At 33.7% G+C, this 21,289-nt stretch overlaps 1 protein-coding gene across 6 annotated transcripts in view; it reads left to right on the top strand.

The window, feature by feature from the left end:
* The window catches only part of CEP290 (centrosomal protein 290), a 91,415-nt gene that overhangs the window by 38,070 nt on the left and 32,056 nt on the right, over positions 1-21,289 (top strand). For all 6 annotated transcript variants that reach the window (XR_006294434.1, XR_006294433.1, XM_043561961.1 and 3 more), the window contains 12 exons: positions 1,088-1,261; positions 6,042-6,153; positions 7,994-8,199; positions 9,106-9,257; positions 12,214-12,325; positions 12,960-13,415; positions 14,189-14,353; positions 15,671-15,778; positions 15,989-16,123; positions 17,317-17,583; positions 18,224-18,331; positions 19,373-19,572. Coding sequence is in view for 4 of the 6 variants with exons in the window: in XM_043561961.1 (XP_043417896.1) it covers positions 1,088-1,261; positions 6,042-6,153; positions 7,994-8,199; positions 9,106-9,257; positions 12,214-12,325; positions 12,960-13,415; positions 14,189-14,353; positions 15,671-15,778; positions 15,989-16,123; positions 17,317-17,583; positions 18,224-18,331; positions 19,373-19,572 (2,195 nt within the window). In the remaining 2 variants the exon portion in view is untranslated. The remainder of the gene's footprint in view (positions 1-1,087; positions 1,262-6,041; positions 6,154-7,993; positions 8,200-9,105; positions 9,258-12,213; positions 12,326-12,959; positions 13,416-14,188; positions 14,354-15,670; positions 15,779-15,988; positions 16,124-17,316; positions 17,584-18,223; positions 18,332-19,372; positions 19,573-21,289) is intronic.

Raw genomic sequence — 21,289 nt, 5'->3', positions numbered from 1 at the left:
ACTTTAGAGAGAAAAGTTCAGATGTTTCTTCTTAGTGTTAATACAGAGTCTTCGAGTAGTGAATTTTTATAATTGTATAGCTGATGAGTAGAATGTAAAACAAGTAACTAAAGTCATTGGTATTATTAGAGACAGCTAATTGAGAGAAAATTTTTCTCACTAAGTATTGTTTCTTTCATGTGAATAAAAGGTTTTCTCTTTTATTACAAAACTAGTCTGTGTAACTATAATAAGCAGAAATAGGTAAATTGTAATGTGGTAAATCCAATTTTGCCATTCAGCTAACTAAAGGCAAGTTATTTTTAAGCTTATGAAATTTAGAAAAGCCATCCAGAGGTAAATTCTTTTTTTTTTTTTAATACAATTTATTGTCAAACTGGCTAACATACAGCGTATATAGTGTGCTCTTGGTTTTGAGGGTAGATATCTCTGATTCATCGCTTACATGCAACACCCAGTGCTCATCCCAACAAGTGCCTTCCTCAATGCCCATCACCCATTTTCCCCTCTCCCCCACCCCCATCAACCCTTAGTTTGTTCTCTGTATTTAAGAGTCTCTTACAATTTGCCTCCCTCCCTCTGTTTGTAAGTATTTTCCCCTTTCCCTTCCCCCATGGTCTTCTGTTAAGTTTTTCAAGTTCCACATATGAGTGAAAACATATGGTATCTGTCTTTCTCTGCCTGACTTATTTTACTTAGCATAATACCCTCCGGTTCCATCCACGATGCTGCAACTGGCAGGATTTCATTTTTTCTCATTGCCAAGTAGTATTATTCTGGGTGATACATATTTTCTTGCTGCTGTGTATTACGCTTTTCTGAAATTGAATTTCATTTTACTATGATAGTTATGAAAGGATTTCCTTTTTTTTTCATTTTTATTATGATTTAAAATTTCTAAATAGTACTATTTCTTCTACTAAAGAAATGAATATTGTAATATTTTTAATACATAAGAAATCTTTTCTTTAATGATTCTAAAATCTGTTTTGCTTTCAGCTATATTATCTTATCCTTCTGAAAAGTGGCTAGTACTTCCCTAGGAAAAAATACACCAACTTGACTCAGTGTGTGTTTGTTTACATAGGAAATGGCCATTTTCAAGATTGCAGCTCTGCAAAAAGTTATAGATAATAGCGTTTCTTTGTCTGAGCTAGAATTGGCCAATAAACAGTACAATGAACTGACTACGAAATACAGGGACATCTTGCAAAAAGATAATATGCTTGTTCAAAGAACAAATAACTTGGAACACTTAGAGGTAAGTGTATATAGTCCTTGAACCTTGTAATATTAGCTATTCCTCTTGGGTGCTATCTGTAGGTGCGGAATGACTTCATCCTTTCATCCTCCTTAGTCCACTTGCAGGATTTTATTGAATCAAGCCGCTTAACACCAGGCACTTAAAAAAGAAACAGAAGCATGAACCAGACAGGTTACAGATGATTGTAACGGAAAGAGGAGGCATCATTAAGTACCCATCCTTCTCTCTTCCCCCTGATCCCAGTGCAACTTATTTTCTTGTACCCCTTGGTTTATGTTTCTTGGGATGGATATAGCCGAGAATGGCTCTTCCTGATCCTGGATGAGCTCTGGAAATCCCCATCCTTTCTAACTGTACAGATAAGAAAAATAGGATGAAGTATCACATATTCATTCAAACAGTCTGTGGATATGGCCCAGAACCCTTGTCGTCCTCTTCTAGCCACTTGACCTCCATACCTTTAACGCAAGCAAAACCAGCTCCTGATTTGTTCATCTTCCTCTTCAGAAATAGGGGCTTGTGTCTTTTGACATCTTCTCTTTTGTGATCTTCTCCTAGGAGTGGAATGAGGTCTGATTTTGTTAGCTTCATAGCTTTTACTTGCTTAGAGGGACACATTCAATAAAACACCCAAATGTTATTTTGAATAGCTGTGAATGACTCCTATAAAAATATCTGAGTGATTTATTAATACTAACTAGCAATAATCATGATCAGTTTACTTTTTACTGTTTTGCCAAAGGGAGAGGATTATGTTAATTTTTGTAGAAAATTTTGAATATTTAGGTATGGTAATAATTTATTTTATTTTTCCCCATTTTTCATGTCCTTTGCACTCGTCCTCTGTATGATTTTAGAATCCATGTAAGAAAAAAAAAAACAAGAAAATCCATGTAAGAAATATATTATGTAGATAACAGCAATGAGTAATTTTTAACTTTTATTTATCTATTTTTCCAAAGAATATTTTTCATCTTAAAATTTAAAAAAAATGCATTTGTGTTATATTCTTTCCTGCATCTCGATTATAATTCTGAGTATATTTTTATCCCTATTGACAATGTGTCAGTTTTATTCTTTATTATGTGTATTGTGGTAGCCCTTACTCTATCCCTATCTCCTGTGTAACCCCCTTCTTACTTCCACCACAATGGTCATTCTAAACATGAATCTGACCATGGGACAACGCCTTTGCTTCACACCTATCAATCACTGTCAGTCACTTAAAGAATAAAAGCCAAATTCCTTTTGTGATTAGCCCCCACTTACCTCATGTCATCTCCTATGGTGCTCTAAGTACTTTTACAATTTGTTTTTGAAATTGAACTACCAGTTTGCTGGGACACAGTGTTTTTTCTCATATATATATTCTTATGTACCTGCTGTTTCCTTGTCTCGAAAGCCCTCCCAGGGCTCTCCACTTATGTGCTCAGTGAATTTCTATTCATGTTTAAAACTTTGTTCAGGGGCACCTGGGTGGCTCAGTCAGTTAAGCATCTGACTTCGGCTCAGGTCATGATATCTCAGTTCGTGAGTTCAAGCCCCACATTGGGCTCTGTGCTGACAGCTCGGAGCCTGCTTTGGATTCTGTGTCTCTTCCTCTCTCTGCCTCTCCCGTAATAAATAATATAAATAAACATTAAAAATGTTATATATAACAAATAAACATTAAATAAATAAATAGTAAATAATAAACATTAAAATAATAAATAAAATCAATAATAAATAAACATTAAAAAAAGAAAAACCTTTGTTGAGACACTATCTTTTTTTCTGAAGCATCTTTCTTTATAGAACAAAGTCTCTCTGTCTATATTCTCTATCTTGTACCTGTTTCTGCTATTTATATCACATCATACTAAGAGTGTTTGTATGTCTCCATCCCCTACTGGAATATATTCTTCTTGATATCAGGAATTCTATTTAATTCACTTTTATGTGTTTAGTACTTCCTCTTTGGCACACAGAACTAATAAATGTTGACCTCGAGAGAGTTATTAATGGTGTAGAGCCATGGTGCAAAGGTCATCAGATGTGGTGATTAGGAAAGTGTTGATGCCTTTCAAGAGTAAAGTTCCTTTTTTCTTTTTTTTTTTTAATTTATTTATTTTGAGAGAGCGAGAGCAGGGGAGGGGCTGAGAGAGAGCAAGAGAGAGAGAAGCCCAACCAGACTTCATGCTCAGCGAAGAGCCCAATGTTCAGTCTCACAATTGTGAGATACGACCTGAGCTGAAATCAAGAGTTGGCCACTTAACTGACTGAGCCAACCAGGAGCCCCAAGGGTAGACTTTATTGAGAGTAAAAGTGGTAAAAATCAGTTTTCAGAATATAAAGAGAGTGGATGATAAGAAAATGCAAAAACTGAATGTGTGGGTGATAAGGCAACAGAAAAACTAGAAATCTGATGATAGAAGTAAAAAGAAATTAGATGCAGGTTGAAGTAGGATCAAGAGAAGGATTTATTTTATCAACTGTTTTTTTTTTTCTTTTTTTTTAAACAGGCCAATGAAGTTTGAGGGTAGAGGGAAAGAAAATTTAGAGCAAATAGGGAGAGGTCAATTGAAGATTCTAGAGGTGGGTGGTAAAAGTGTGGGTGCAGGGCACCCCACCGAGGGCAGGGGAATATGAATGGCATCTGGAGCAAGACCAGAGTTCTTGAAAGTCTGGAAGGAAGAGGGAAAAAAAGGTAGAAAGATGTTAAAACCCCTAAGCCCTCTTTTTTTTTTTTTTTCCTATGTATTTATAGTATCTAGAACGGGGTTGTAATTGTGCACATTACCAGAAAGTCACATTGTATTCCCTTATCTTGCTTTCTTTTTTTATCATAACGTCCCCTTAAAAAAAAATAAATAAATAAAACCTCATTATCCTGTTATTCTTCATAATATGTATTATGTAACATTGTATTATGTATTGGCTTCTTTTCCAACTACCCCCTGCCCAACACAAGTTCTAGGACAGAATTTCTTTATCATTCAAGGGCTTAGAATACCTGGCATATAGTTAGTATTCTGTTTGTTAAAACAAAGAGTAAATGAGCATATTAAATTTATGTGCCAACTCCTACATTTTTGTGTCCAGTCTGCCTTTTCGGTACTGTAATGGGATTATCTATTTTACAACTCCTGTTTCAAGGGGATCTCAAATTTAACATCCAGAATGTCTGTTTCTCTCATAGTTGTTTCCGTTTCAATAGGTGCTGCTGTTACCTACTCCATGAAGGCAGATACCTTAGAGTTACTTTCTGTCATTCCTTTCCCCTGTCATTTTTATTTCCCAAATGTAATTCATTCATATGTGTGCCCTCTTTTCTCCATCTTCACTGCTATGACCCTACTCATCAGGATTTTATATTTTCTTAATTTTGATTTCTCTGCTTACCCCTTTATTTATTCTCCACATTGCATTCAGAATGGTTGTTTAAAACGTCCTCCTTAAAGAAGCTCCTGGGTGGCTCAGTCAGCTAAGCATCCGACTTCAGCTCAGGTCATTATCTCGCAGTTCGTAAGTTCGAGCCCTGCTTTGGGCTCTGCTGACAGCTCAGAGTCTGGAGCCTGCTTTGGATTCTGTCTCTCCCCCTCTCTGCCCCTCCCCTGCTCATGCTCAGTCTCTTTCTCAAAAATAAATAAACATTAAATTAAAACAAAACAAAACAAAACAAAAATACTTCCTCCTTAAGATGTTTAAATGATTTCCTATTATATATTAAGTTAAATTCTAGTTCCTTATCTTGACATACCATGCCTTGCCTGGTATGACCCCCTATAATCACTCCAAGTTTATCTTATACCACTCGTCCCTGTTATTTTTGCTGTCTGTGCTTAAGTCCTCTAGTGCCCCAAACTCAGTCCTCCATCAGACCATCAAGGTTTATCAACACATAGCTCTTCTCTCTGGCTGGCTTCTTGTCAACACTGGCTCCTTGAGCCGTTGGGTGGCTCAGGTGGGTAAGCGTCCAGCTCTTGATTTTGGCTCAGGTCATGATCTCACGGTACATGGGTTTGAGCCCCACATGGGACTCTGCACCGACAGTGTGGAGCCTGCTTGGGATTCTCTCTCTCCTTCTCTCTCTGCCCCTCTCATGCTTTTGCTCTGTCTCTCAAAATAAATACATAAACTTAAAAAAAAAAAAGGACTGGCTCCTTTTCATACCTTAGCTTTTGACTTAAATACCACCTCCTCAGTAGTTAATACCTTCTTTAACCTTTCTATCTTGATATGGTTCCTTTTATTTTGCTCTGGATCCATACTCTGTTTCTTTCTAGATCTTTACATTCTTAGAGTTTTTGGTTTGCTTATCTGTTCACTGTCTTCTGCCTTCCATACCCTCCCCAACTCCTGCTACACACAGATACCCACAGATGCTAAATGGTGAGGCCTGTGAAGGCCAGTATTTTGTCTGTTTCTTTTCACCGTGGACATGAAGTACAGCACCTGACATGATGGTGTGCTAGTGATGCTCAGTAACTGTGTGAGAAACTCTAAGCATTCCAGCTTGGCGAAAGTGAACATAGCAGAAGCTAATATTCGGAAGTCACATATTGGATATATAAGATTTTGATTATTTTAACATACTTTCTTTATATATGTGTGTGTGTATATACGTGTGTTTGTATATGTATGTGTGTATATATTACATGTAGGGGAGCTCCTAATTTTGTTAAAAAAAACTGGATTGTGAGTTTTAGGAGATATTATATAAGGTTAAGTCAATATCACATATCATATTAGTCTGAATTATAATGTAGTTTCTCAGTGATGTTTCTGTTTTATTGAGTGTGAAAATGCATCCCTGAAAGAACAAGTGGAGTCTATAAATAAAGAACTGGAGATTACCAAAGAAAAACTTTACACTGTTGAACAAGCCTGGGAACAAGAAACTAAATTAGGTAAGTATGATGACTCTGATAATGTAAAATGATGAAGATCTAATAGTGAATACGTTATTCATTTATAGTTCCTTTTCTATATCAGATGAAAAGGAAGTGTTTTGATAAAAATGAACTCTGCCTAACAGTTTAATTTAGCAGACAGTTGATGAATAGTATCTTATGCTAATCTCTACCAAAATTTGGTTTTTAGTTAGTAGATGAGATTAGTTCCTAGTTGAATCATATATGTTAAAAAATTATGACAGAGCATTAACTATTTTGAACCATTTAACCATAAAGACTGGTAATAATCTTAAATACCTATATTTTAGTGGTAGTATTTAGAAGTTTTCCACTGCATGTAATATGTGTAAAGTTATATTAGGAATGTACCATTTAATACATTTAAATTAAAAGGTCACCATAAAACATCAAAATAATTTTGAAAAGAGTTTATATTGCCTATAGTTTTACTATTCTTATTTTTTTGTATTCCCTTATACATGTTTACATGAGCACTGGGTGTTGTACAAAAGTGTAGAATCACTATACTGTACACCCAAAACTAATATTACACTGTATGTTAACTAACTGGAATTTAAATAAAAACTTAATAAAATAAATAAAATGTAAATGACTCTAATAGTAAACATACATATACTTTATATTATAATGAACATTATATACTGTATTCATTTAGTAGATGTTAATATATTTGCTTTATTCATCATTCTTACACATACAAATATCCATGTAATATCTTACTGTTTGAGTGATTAAATCACGAGGCCTTCTTATTTTTGCTGTTGTTTATGGTTCTCAATGAACATCTTCATGTATATCTAACAGATATTATGACAGATATTAAAATCTTTGTGGGTCCTGCTCGGATTTTCCTTATTCATTTTTCAAATGGTTTTCCATGTTCATTTTTAAATGGTTATCTTAGTTTATGATGTTTAAATAATTTTATCTTACTAGCATTGTGCTTTATAATTTTCAAATAAATTTGCTCCTTTGGATAAAGTGTTTTTGTATATTTGTTTTCTAGATCTTAGAGCTCTAATGTTATTCAAGGTGTCTGTTACAAAATAGAGCTGTTTTATTAAATTGGTAACTGGGACGTGTAGTAGTTTAGTGCAGCCTGACATTGGGCCTAATATTATCTAAAATAAGCTATTTTTAGAAATGTGATTTTTAATTCTTTAAGAAATTAAAAGTGAATTGATTTCCATGTAACTGCTACCTGAAAGAAGGTATCATTTAAGCTAAAATATAAAAAAAAGAGTATTACATACAATTGTAGTAAGTTCTGTGTTCATTTTACTCTGTCTCTCTTAAATAAGTACTGGATTCCCTGTAGAAATTCCTAAATTTCTATAAGGACTAACTTTTATTATCATTTGACTGATGAAGAATATAAGTTCCCGAGAGATTAAATGGGATAGGCAGTTTCCAAACAGTAAGTAACAGAGCTAAGACTGGAATCTAGGTCTATCATAATTCATAAGGCTCGTGTGTTTTCTGTGGAACCATATTATTGCATCCTTGTATACAGTGTCCAGGGGTGCCTGGTTAGCTCAGTCAGTTAAGCGTCTGACTTCAGCTCAGGTTATAATCTCATAGTTTGTGAGTTGAGCCCTGCATCAGTCTCTGTGCTGACAGCTCAGAACCCGGAGCCTGCTTTGGATTCTGTGTCTCCCTCTCTCTCTGCCCCTCCCCTGCTTGCACTCCGTTTCTCTCTCTCCATCTCTGTCAAAAATAAATAAACGTTAAAAAATTTTAAAAAAAGTTTCTAAAATATTTGGCATCTAATTTTGATAACAGCTTGTGATTGACTTAGTATTGTTGCATATAGGAAATGAATCAAACATGGATAAGGCAAAGAAATCAATAACCAACAGTGAAATTGTTTCTATTTCAAAAAAAATTACTATGCTGGAGATGAAAGAATTAAATGAAAGGCAGCGGGCTGAACATTCTCAAAAAATGTATGAACATGCAAGGACTTCATTAAAGCAAATGGAAGAACGTAATTTTGAATTGGAAACCAAATTTGCTGAGGTTTGATAGAATTTTTATCATGTAATTGGTATAAAGGATTAGTCATGTTAGACATTTTATATTGTAAGAGATTTGTTTGTATTTCTGAAGTAATGTTAATATAGTGCTGTGTTTCATAAAAGATGTATTTTAAATCTGAAATGTTTAAAAAGAAGACAGGTATTTCTGTGAATGAGTTCTTATTTTTCATCAGCATTACATTATTAGATTTAATGTAAAAAGATATTATTTGCTTAGTAATGATAATTGCCTTCCACTACCATCCATTCATTTAACAAATATATATTGAGTGCCTGTTACATGTCAGACACTGTATGGGGGCTAGTTTTATCACAGGAAATAAAATAGGCAGTAATCTCTGCTCTTGGGACTTTACATTTTAATAGTAAGTTTTAGACTTTTTTGATATGCTCAGAAATATTAAATTGGTTGGCAATTAAAACAGTTTGCAAACATTCAACAATTAATGATGAAGCGGCACGTTTATAATGTTTACCTTGAGAATTAGTATACTTTTCAAAACATATTTGTCATTTTGTTTATTTTAACTGAGTCACTAAGTATATGTTAAGATTTTATTAACTCATTTATGTTTATTTATAGATGATATAATTGAAGTCAAGCATAATGAGTATAACTACGTTTCAAACAAATGTTAAAAAATCAGATTCAAATATTAGACTATGAGTTGTCTAATATAAATGACTTTTGGTGGGTTGGCATATAACCTGAGTTCTTATAATCTGTTCCTGACTCTCTTTACCCTCTTCAATCTATTCTTAATATTTCACACTCAATTCATTATCCAGACTAATGCTAAGTAAAGAGAACTGTGGTAATATCTAAGTTGAGAAGAAAATCTCACCAAAAACTAATATATCTGAACATTTTTGTTGCTTTTCTTAGCTTACCAAAATCAATTTGGAAGCACAGAAGGTGGAACAGATGTTAAGAGATGAACTAGCTGATAGTGTGAGCAAGACAGTAAGTGATGCTGATAGGCAACGGATTCTAGAATTAGAGAAGAACGAAATGGAACTAAAAGTTGAAGTGTCAAAGTAAGTGCATGCAAACTTTTTAGTCATTAGGTGCATCTACTCTAGTTGATTTTTAAGAAACCTAATTACAGTGGTTCAGGGTAATATTCTTAGTGGAATTGATACTGGTTATTTTTATTTTTGTTTTTTTGTAAGAATAAGGTTAAATACTAACAAGATTAGTTTTTAACAGGCATGAATAATAATACTGAAGAGGAAATAACTTTTCAAGATTCATATTTTTCAGAGTCCAGGAATAGTATTGCAGAAAGCACTGAATTTGGAATCAAGACCCTATGCAGTCGAGTTCTTCCACATACCAATATTTTTTTGGAGGGAAGTGGGGTGGTCATTCAACTTATTTAAACTTAAGTTTTTTATATCTGATAAAAAGATAGTATCCAGAATATATAAAGAAATTATACAGCTCAACCCAAAAAAACCAAATAATCTGATTAAAAATGGGTAGAAGAAATGAACAGACATTTCTCTAAAGAAGATATCTAGATGGCCAATGAACACATGAAAAGATCCTCTCAGCATCAAGGGAAATGCAAATCAAAACTGCAATGAAAAAACACCTCACACCTGTCAGAATACTAAAATCAAACCATAAAAAACAAGTATTGGCAAGGATGTAGAGAAAAAAGAACCCTCTTGCACTGTTGTTGGGAATGCAAATGGTGCAACCACTGGAAAAAAGTATGGTTTTTCCTCAAAAAGTTAAAAATAGAACTACCCTAAATACTACTAGGTATTTACCCCCCAAAACAAAAACACCAATTCAAAGGATACATGCACCTCCATGTTTGTAGCAGCATTATTTACAATAGCCGAATTATGGAAGCAGCCCAAGTGTCCATGATAGATGAATGGATAAAGAAGTGGTGTGTATATGTAGGTATATGTATATATATAAAGGAATATTATTCTGCCATAAAAAAGAATGAAATTTTGCTGTTTACAATGACACGGATGGAGCTAGAGAATACAATGCTAAGTGAAATCAGTCAGAAAAAGACAAATACCATATGACTTCACTCATATGTGAAATTTAAGAAACAAAGCAAAGGGAAAAAAAAGAGAGAGGAAGAGACACAAACCAAGAAACAGACTCTTAACGATAGGGAACAAACTGATGGTTATCAGAGGAGAGGTGGGTAGGGGGATGGGTTAATTAGGTGATGGGGATTAAGGAACGAATTTGTCAGGAAGAGCTCTGGGTGATGTATGGAATTGTTGAATCACTATATTGTACACCTGAAACTAGTATAACTGTATTTTAACTATACTGAAATAAAACAACATAACATAAATGTAAATAAAATAAATATATTAAGAAATTGCTATAGCCACCCCAAATTTAAGCAACCACTACCCTGATCAGTCAGCGTCATTAGGGAAGACCCTCCACCAGCAAAAAGATTATGGATAGCTGAAAGCTCAGATAGATGATGGTTAGCATTTTTTAGCAATAAGATAATTTTTAATAAAAAAAAATAAAGGGGTGCCTGGGTGGCTCATTCCGGTAAGCATCTGGCTCTTGGTTTCGGCTCAGGTCATGATCTCATGGTTCGTGAGTTCGAGCCCCGCATCCAGCTCGGTGCTGACCTCATGGAACCTGCTTGGGATTCTCTCTCTCTGCCCCTCAGCCCTTCCCCCCATTTCTCTCTCACTCTCTGAAAATAAATAAACTTAAAAAAAATAATGAAATAAACTTGTTTTTTTCTCCTTTTTAAGGGAGCACTAGTATCTCTTCTACTTGTTTCGTAAGATTGCTGTAAAATGAAAAATTCAGATTTTGATTCAGTTTACATTTTTTGAGTACTATATACTGTGCTAGGTCTTAAACATATATTAACTCGTATAATTACACTTAATAACCTTAAAGTAACATTGTGATTTTTATTTTACATGTGGAAATAGTTTATTCACTTGGAACACAAAATATATCTAAGGAGTAAATATTGTGTGTGAGATAGATGCTGTGTACTCATTCTCATGGGTGATTTTGTGTTACTTCAGTAGAAATGTAATAGGAGCCATAACATAAGTTGATCTGTCAACCACAAAATAATTTGTAAAAAGGGTTTTATGATTAGCGTATTATAAAGTACTACCCATTTTTTTGGAGTATTGATAGTCCTTTGAGAATGTCCATCATTTTCATCCCATTTCACTATGAAGGACTCCATTTTGTATTCTTCCTCTTACCTCATAGACCTCACCTTTTGAGATAATTTAATTTATAATTATGCATTTTATTATATTTTAATTTTTAAAACTTATGTAACTGGTAATGAGCATTTATAATCAATATAAGAGAACCTTATTTATATGTCACAGTGCACTAAAATTATTCTAGCCCAAAGTAAAATGAATTTTTGCTTTACCTGTGTGATCGTATAATAGTAGTCTTGGAGAAAATTTAATAATTTACCATCAAGCTTCTCCCATTTTTTGTAATTGTAGTAAGCATATAATCTTTCTTTTTCTCATTTCTGATAGTTTGTAAATTTAAAGCATATATTAATCCACCTAGGGAACCTAGGAATCTTAAATTTCTGTATCCTTAACTGTACAATTATTTCAAATAAACCTACCTTAAACCTTATTCTAGCTCTTTGAAACTAGGGTAATAAATATCTTATGAAAAAAGTGTGGGAGACTAGTCCTATGGCCATATACATTTGGAAAATGCTGTATAGATAGATAATTTTTTACTTTGGAACTTTTCAACATTTCATACTATGTATTACGAATTTTCAACGGGGAGGGATGTTGGGAATGGAGTTTTTTTGACAGAACTCTCATGGAATTATTTCATTAAATGGTTTAGGAAATTTTGCTTTAGTATGTCACACCAGGAAGAGATGCTGGAAATTAGTGGCTTTTCCAAGAATCTAGAAATCTGAAATACTAGTATTTACTTAGAAAATGGACCTAATTGTTCCTGAAGTATTTTTTCATTTCCTAGACTGAGAGAAATTTCTGATATTGCCAAAAGACAAGTTGAAATTTTGAATGCACAACAACAGTCCAGGGAAAAAGAAGTAGAATCTGTCAGAATGCAACTGTTAGACTATCAGGTAAGTACAGTATTGGCTCTTGTAAGTGGATTTTTTTCTTTTTCCTAAATTCACATTAGATATTGGATAATTTTATGGTTTTAATCAGAGGCTGTATCAAATGGAAGCTCCTGTACTTGTTCATTGTAACCTGATTAGAAAATTCTTTAATTTGAAATATCTTTCATGATACAGAAAAACATTTACATACCTACAGGTACATTGTGCTGGTCGCTAATTAAAGTTAAGGTTTGAGGAGAAAGTCTTTCAGAACTGTATTTTCTCTTGTATTAATATGTGGCTTTTTACATATTCTCCCATTATAAATTTTTTAATATTAAAAAAATTGTCAACATTAGTTTTGTCCCAGCATTGTTATTTACATATGGAAGTTTAAAAAAAAAAAAAACAACAACAAAACAGTAATATGCCACTGTTATTTAGTTGGATACTAGATTTAGATTTTAAGTATGTTTGATTCTGGGGTTTTTTCTTTGACAAGTTTTTGGTAATCTGTATTAAAGCCAGGCTAGATTTTTATAGGATCTCATATAGCGTACTTTTTAAAATTTTATGTAGTAGGTCGTGGTTTTAAATCCATGAAAAGTGTCATTAGAAAAGCTTGAAACTTATAAATATATACTCTTTATATCAGGCACAGTCTGATGAAAAGGCACTAATTGCCAAGTTGCATCAACACGTCGTCTCTCTTCAAATCAGTGAGGCTACTGCGCTTGGCAAGTTGGAATCAGTTACATCTAAACTGCAGAAAATGGAGGCCTGTAATTTGCGCTTAGAGCAGAAACTTGATGAAAAGGAACAGGCTCTCTATTATGCCCGTCTGGAGGGGAGAAACAGAGCAAAACATCTGCGCCAAACAATTCAGTCTCTCCGACGACAGTTTAGTGGAGCTTTACCTTTAGCACAGCAGGAAAAGTTCTCTAAAACGATGATTCAATTACAAAACGACAAACTTAAGATAATGCAAGAAATGAAAACTTCTCAACAAGAGCATAGAAATATGGAGAACAAAGCAATGGAAATGGAATTAAAGTTAAAGGGGCTGGAAGAGTTAATAAGTACTTTAAAGGATGCCAGGGGAGCCCAAAAGGTAAAACATTGGTTTTTGGTTCAGTATTTCCAAAAGAGTTACAAAGTAATTTTAAGTTTTTAATAAATAGCTATCTGAAAAATGTTTTGTATAAGACAAAAATTCCAATTACGTTATTCATTTAGGTTTTGTAAGTTAAGGCTTGGCTATTTGAATGTCTAATTGTAAAAATAAAATGAGACTCTTCTAAACTGTGATTTTGGTAGAAATGCTTAGATTGTATACTATCAAAGAACTTTAATCATTCTAGAAAAGTTTATATATATTAGCTAAATACTAATTTTAGTCATTCATAAACATTATAGTGGTTATCAGTTGAATTCTACCCTTTATAATTATTATCTGTTTAAAATTATTTACAGGTAGTAGGCCCACATTTACTTTTTAATATAATTTTGTTTTTACCTTCATTTGGTATGCATTAAATGAAAAGTAATTACCTTGCTACTTAATTTTAATCTGTAGGTTAGAAGTATTTAGGATTTCCATTTTTGAAAGTAAAACCAATGTTTCAATTACATATATGAAAATAATAAATGAAAGTGTTAGTATTATCCATTCCCACATAATTTGAAGAATGTTTTATGTTAAGATGGCACATATTTTTATAAAAGTCTATGAAAATTCTAAATAAACTTTGCTGTGTGGCTGAACCAAGAATAATTTTTATCTCAATGAATATGTATTAATTTCAATGAAAATTATTAGGGTCAATGGAGAAATAATTATATGGACAGTGTTTACATTTGTACATGTAATTTATAAATGTTTAGGTAATCAGTTGGCATATGAAAATAGAAGAACTACGTCTTCAAGAGCTTAAACTAAATAGAGAATTAGTCAAGGATAAAGAAGAAATAAAATATTTGAATAATATAATTTCTGAATATGAGCATACAATCAGCAGTCTGGAGGAAGAAATTGTGCAGCAAAACAAGGTTTCATTTTATATTTATTTTGTGGTCTTGTTGCTAAGATACCAAACATAAGAATATTGTATGAGTGATTCCATTATTCTCTTTTTTTTTTTTAAGTTTATTTATTATGAGAGAGAATGTGTGCGGTATGCATGTGTGCGAGCTGGGGAAGGGGAGAGAGAGAGAGAATCCCAAGCAGACTCCGGGCTATTAACCCAGAGCCTGATATGGGGCTCCATTTTGTGAACCTTGAGATCATGACCTGAGCCGAAACCAAGGGTCAGATGCTTAACCGACAGAACCACCCAGTCACCCGTGCATTATACTCTTAATTGATTGTAGCTCTCATTATTATTATTATAACATGTTCGTTGTCTTATTTTTGTTAATACTTATTTATTTATTTTGAGAGAGCAAGTGAGCAAGCATGAGCGGGGGAGGGGCAGAGAGAGGGAGAGAGAGAATCCCAAGCAGACTCCAGGGGGCTGTCAGCACAGAGCCTGGTGCAGAGTTTGATCTCACATGAGGTCATGACCTGAATGGAAATCAAGAGTTGGACGCTTAACCCACTTAGCCAGCCAGGTGCCCCTGTTTCTTGTTTTCTAAGGCATTCAAAAATTTGTATTTATTTACTTATGTTGTAATAGTAGTTTTAAACTTAAAAGAAATAATACATAAATTTATTTGATAATTAATTTTTATTTTGACATTAGTTATGTGACTCTTCACAGTTACGAGTCTCTACTGGCTCTCATTGATGGAGTAGGAGAAGGCAGCTTGGTGTAGAATAAAGCACATATACTTTAGAGGCAGACAAAATTCCCTAAGCTTATGCTTGCTTGCCTCAAAATTTGTTGTTCCCTCCACTTAAAGTGTTCTTAGCCCAGATCCTTGTATTGTTTATGCTTTCATTGCTTCTGGGTCTTAGCTCCAGTGTCTTACCTCATCAGTGAAGCCTTCATTAGCCACCCAGTATACAACAGTAAATTCTACCATCAAGATTCCCTAACTAGGGATTATCTAAATTCATTTTTTCTCCAGCACTCATCATCCTGTAACATATTACATGCGTATTTATTTATTGCCTAGAATAGCGCTTAGCACATAGTTCATGTCATTAAATGTGATGGATGGATGCATGCATGGAGAGATTGAAATCCTGACGTCACATTTTCTATCTCTGTGATCTAAGGCAAGTTACTTAATCTCTCTGAGTTTGCATCCTTTTTCCGTAAAATGAGAATACAGTGACCCCAAAGGGTTGTTGTAAGGATTAAGTAAGAACATGTATGTAAACTTTTTTGTCATATGCTTGGTGAATGTCTGTGTGTTTGATAGTTTCATGAAGAAAGGCAGATGGCCTGGGATCAAAGAGAAGTTGAGCTAGAACGTCAACTAGACATTTTTGACCATCAGCAAAATGAAATACTAAAAGCAGCACAAAAGGTATGAATGATTAACTCTGTTTGCTACTCTATAGCATGGCCTATAGTGTTAACCCACAGAAGTGGTTTTAAAGTCCAATCAAATTTTATTGATATTGCCTTCTTTTATTTCAAATATAAGTGAGGTTTAACCATGTTTTGTCCTATAGTTGTAACAGTATTATTCTTAGTGATGTAACTGCTTTTTCTCAAAAATGCTATTTCTTAATAGTTTGAAGAGGCGACAGGATCATTGCCAGACCCTAGTTTGCCCCTTCCAAATCAACTTGAGATTGCTCTAAGAAAAATTAAGGAAAATGTTCGAATAATCCTAGAAACACGGGCAACTTGTAAATCACTAGAAGAGGTAATAAGAAGAATTTGCATTTTTATTAGTGTATTGTTGGGTATGTTTCTAGAATTTTCTAAATATTTTTTAACAGGGCTGAAGCATAGAATCATGAATCTGTTGCTAATTCTAATCTTCTTTTCTACTCTAGTATAATGTTCTTAATAACGAGCATTATTATAAGGAACACCAGATAGGGTTAATGTGAATCATTTCATCACTACTTGTCACTCACTGATGAGTAGTAGTAAACATGAAAGAAACAAAAAGCATCTTGTAGTTTTATGAGCAATATATTACCTTTTCTCTATATGATCAAGAATTGTTTTCATACTTGTTTATTTTTATGTTTTATTTTGAAGTGCATGCTGTATGCTCTGAATCAGTTTCAGTTCATTCCTTTTATGGGTGGTTAAAAGGTTTGCAAGAGAGCTAGAAATTATTTCTTTAATCTGGGTCTTAAATTTGATTAATATGTGATCAAATCTCTTTATTACATCATACAGAAAATATAAACTGAAGATGATTTTCATTTTGGTTTGCATCTAAACATAGTAATGGTAAATACATTTAAAAATTTTGTAAATAGTAAAAAAAAAATTGTAAATAGTACATTTTTAATCAATTGAAACTTAGTTTTTTTCAGTAATTGTCGGATTTGTCACTTATGCGAATTGCCACTGAGTTATTTGATTTAAAATATCTGCCTTAATCCTACAGAAGAGTAAACATTTTTCCTATTTTATTTTAATAAGCTACAGATTTTATAATGGTGATTCATTAACCTAGGCCACTAAAGTTCCAATTTTTTTATACTCAGCTGACTTTTATGGCTTACTTTTCTAGGGCTCTGATAGTTATTGGGCCAAACTAAAAGAAATGATTTATTACATTTCCTTTCTAAATCTACTACCACCACACACATTTCTAGTTCTAAAATTACAAGAGCTAAATAAACAGTGAAGTTTATAACACATTATAATCTTATAAATAAATGTGCATGCAGACAAGTGTGCTGCCACAAGGAAATATAAGAAATATAACCTTATTAATATCAGTATATCACTAATATAAGTATGATGTGAAAAATAAAATGAAACTCCTTTTTTTTTTGCTTATAATTAATCTGACCAAAATTCAGATGAAAATGAAATCTTTTCTAAAATGAAAATATATACTTTAATAATTTTATTATGATTTGATCATTGCAGAAGCTAAAAGAAAAAGAATCTGCTTTACGGTTAGCAGAGCAAAATATTCTGTCAAGGGACAAAGTCATCACTGAACTAAGGCTTCGATTGCCTGCCACTGCAGAACGTGAAAAGCTTATAGCCGAACTAGGCAGAAAAGAGGTAGAACCAAAATCACATCACACACTGAAAATTGCTCAGCAGACCATTGCAAATATGCAGGCAAGGTTAAACCAAAAGGAAGAAGTGTTAAAGAAGTACCAACATCTTCTGGAAAAAGCAAGAGAGGTATGTTATTACATTATGCTTTGCTCTTTTCTTTATTATGTTTTTTAGTCAAATGCCAAATACTATTCTTCCCTGAAGTGGTAGTTTGTTTCTTATTTTCAAGTGATTCTATTTAGGAATTTTTACTTTCACATGATTGGATTAAAGCTCTGTCAGTAAACCTGGCAGTTTGTAAATGTGTATTTTTCTCTTATGACTGACTAAACCAGGACTAGCTGTCATGGTGAAACCGTTACGATTTTGAAAAATATCAATGGAGTTTATAGGTAAAGATTGAGGCAATAAGTTAGAATGAAATCTATCACACTAGTTAGCAGTCAGTGGAAATCTGATTTGCTAGAATGTTGATAGGAAAATCTATAACATTTAAAAAATTTTCTAGAAACAAGTTAAAAGATGATGGATACATATTATTCTAATATTAAGAATAAATTATGATTTAAGACTGGATTTGCCAATATGAATATGTACCAGGGGAATAAATACTGGTGTAAATATATTTATATGTACGCCATACAGGTAATCTTCCTTCCCTATCTCATAGGGATTTTGGAAGATTAAAGGTAATAAGATATTTAAGATCTTTAGAATGTGAATTTATTTAATAGTTTATGACACAATTTTGATTTGCTATAAACAGGAGCAAAGAGAAATTGTTAAGAAACATGAAGAAGACCTTCATATTCTTCATTGTAAATTAGAACTACAGGCTGATAGTTCACTCAATAAATTCAAACAAACAGCTTGGGTAAGATTCTGGGAACTTTGTTCTATCCTTTTTTTTTTTTTTTCTTTTTTTAAATTTTTACTTATTTTGGTGGAGGCGGAGGGGCAGAGAGGGAGAGAGAGAATCCTAAGTAGGCTTCACACTGTCAGCACAGAGCCTGATGTAGGGTTGATCCCACAAACCATGAGATCATGACTGGAGCTGAAATCAAGAGTCGGATGCTTAACAGACTGAGCCACCCAGGCACCCCTGTTCTATTCTTTGTTGATTTTTGAGACCATATAATTGAAAATTTAGCTCTCATGATTTTTTTTTTTTTTTTTTTTTTTTTTTTTTTTTTTTTAGTAGAAGCCATCCTACCTGTGTTGGAATAATCACAGCTCTGATCATTTTTCCCCCTACATCCACATCTTTAGTAGCTCACCACTGCCTACAAAATCATGTTTATATTTATTAGCCATGTACTCAAAGCCTTGCATGATCTGACTTCAGTCTTTCTTTTCAAGGTCTGTTCACCATAAGTTTACCAATATCTAACTGCTTTTCATGTTCTGAATTCAATTAATACTTGCTTCCTTTGATCTTTGTCTTCTATATATGTGAACTGACCTTTCATCTCCTAACATGGAAATCTTACCATTCTTTTTTTTTTTTTAAGTTTACTTATTTTGAGAGAGAGAGAGAACAAACATGAGTAGGGGAGGGGTGAAGAGGGAGAGACAGCAAATCCCAGGCAGGCTCTGCACTGTCAGTGTGTGTCTGATGAGGGGCTCAAACTCAAACATGTGAAGTCACGACCTGAGCTGAACATATCTTAGCTTTCTTAAGCCTTAGCTAATGAATTCAATCAACATTTATTGATCGTCCACTACATGTGGATGCTTTGCTCAATATTGGGACCACAAAGAATAAGATCTGTATTTCTTGTCTTCATAGGCTAGTAAATCATTAAGCTTAAATTAGAAATCATATTTTGATCATTTGAGGAACCAAATTAAAATTATGGAATAGGTATGGCATTGGGTTGTACATGCTCATGGCTAATTTATTCATATTTCCTAGGATTTAATAAAACAGTCCCCTACTCCAGTTCCTACCAACAAGCATTTTATTCGTCTGGCTGAGATGGAACAGACAGTAGCAGAACAAGATGATTCTCTCTCCTCACTTTTAGCCAAACTAAAAGAAGTATCTCAAGATTTAGAGAGACAAAAAGAAATCACTGAATTAAAAATCAAAGAATTTGAAAATACCAAATTGCGGTAAGTTTTAGGAATGTATTATAAAAACAGGCAAATGGTAATAATGATAGAATGAGGATAAATGTAAGCATTTGCTGTGTCATGCATGGTCTAAAACCTTTATGTGTATTATCTCATTATCTCATTTTATCCTCAGGACTGTTATGACATAGATTATTCTCTCCATTTTTCATATAGGGAACAAGGCCACAGGAATGCTCAGTAACATGCCTTAGGAGGAGACAGAAAAGCCACGATTTGAATCTAGTTAATCTGGCCCAAGAGCCAACTCATGATTCTTGTTCTATACTCTCATTTTTAACTTAATTAAAGCATCCATTTAATCATCTATAAAATAGAAATGACCTTGTCTCCTTCTATATGAAGGCCAAATGATACTGTATGTGAAAGTAATTTGAAAATTGTAAAGTAACATATAAATATGAAACTTTTGTTTACACACCTGTAACAGTTTCTAGCACATAACAGAGGTTCAATATTTGTTGGATGAAAAATTATTTTGTTTTAATTAATCATAGTGACAGCATTCATTTGCTCGATTAGAGATTTTAAACGTTGTTCAACCAGTTTATCAGAATATAGATTTTAGATCTAAAATAAGTTTATAGTGTATTTTGTAATCATTGTAGAATGTTAGGAATGAGAGAGTGTCTGCATTGTGCGAATGGCAGCCTAGGTCCTTGGATTGCGCGTGAGAAGATTTACATGGGGATCAGTGCTCAGAATAAAAACATCCAGAAGGAAAGTAGCAAGCATAAAGCAGTTTATTAAAGCAAAAGTACACTCCAAGGTGGGAAAGGAGAGTGGGTAGGTTCCCTGAGGTGGAATAAGCCCCTAGGTTGTTTTGGAATTAGATAGTATTGGGTTTCTCTGCGCTGGGAGAAGCCCCATCATTTGGGAAACTCCTCCCACAGTTTGGGAGGGGGAGTCTGACCCTGTAACGTTTGCACCAAAACCTTCATGTGGCAGGTGGGTCGAGGAGGAGTAGAGGCAGGTAGGGGTATCTAGGCATGATAGTGAGTCTAAGGGTTACCTTGGGGCAGAGGTGGAAGAGAAGAGTGCATGTTCTCTGCACCTGTGGCTCTTGATCTATCAGGCCTAGGGTCTTGAAGCCACAAAGCCCACATGTTGAACTCTGGCTTATAATGTGTGCTTTTTTTTTTTTTTTTTTTTTTTTTTTTTTTTCTTTTAATTGTGGTCCTTGCCTCCACTTCAGGCCTCTGTCATTCCCTTTCAAGGACTTGGGACTCTGCCTCAGGGTGTTCCTTCCACTGCTCTTGTCTAGCCTCTACCTAACAGCTGTCTCTGTGGACCTCAATTTCTCATCTGAAAAAATGAGAAAGTTGAACTACTTGACTTTATAATTCCATTCCAGCTCTGAAAGTCTTACAATTTTATATTCTTAACCTACTTATCCAAGATGTCTCTGACAATATTAACACTACTTTTGCTTTATTAAGAAGCTACCACTTTTAAGAAATTACTCTCTGAAAGAAAAAGAGAACCAGCAATAGTATTTGGTATCTTTTCAATCTCATTTCCCCCATTGTATTAAATTTTCTACATGAGATGTTATTTTTGGTAAGTTTCTGTCATGTTTTGGAGTATAAAATTGCTTGTGCTTTTGAATCTAATTCCTGAGTGTAGAAAATAATCATCTTTTGAAATACCTTGTATATATATAAATTTTTGCCACATGAAATCCTTGAGTGGTTGT

This window comes from Prionailurus bengalensis, chromosome B4 (genome assembly GCF_016509475.1).
Source record: "Prionailurus bengalensis isolate Pbe53 chromosome B4, Fcat_Pben_1.1_paternal_pri, whole genome shotgun sequence".
Lineage (NCBI taxonomy): Eukaryota > Metazoa > Chordata > Mammalia > Carnivora > Felidae > Prionailurus > Prionailurus bengalensis.
Note: the sequence above shows the minus strand (reverse complement) of the source record. Positions and strands in the feature narration are given on the sequence as shown.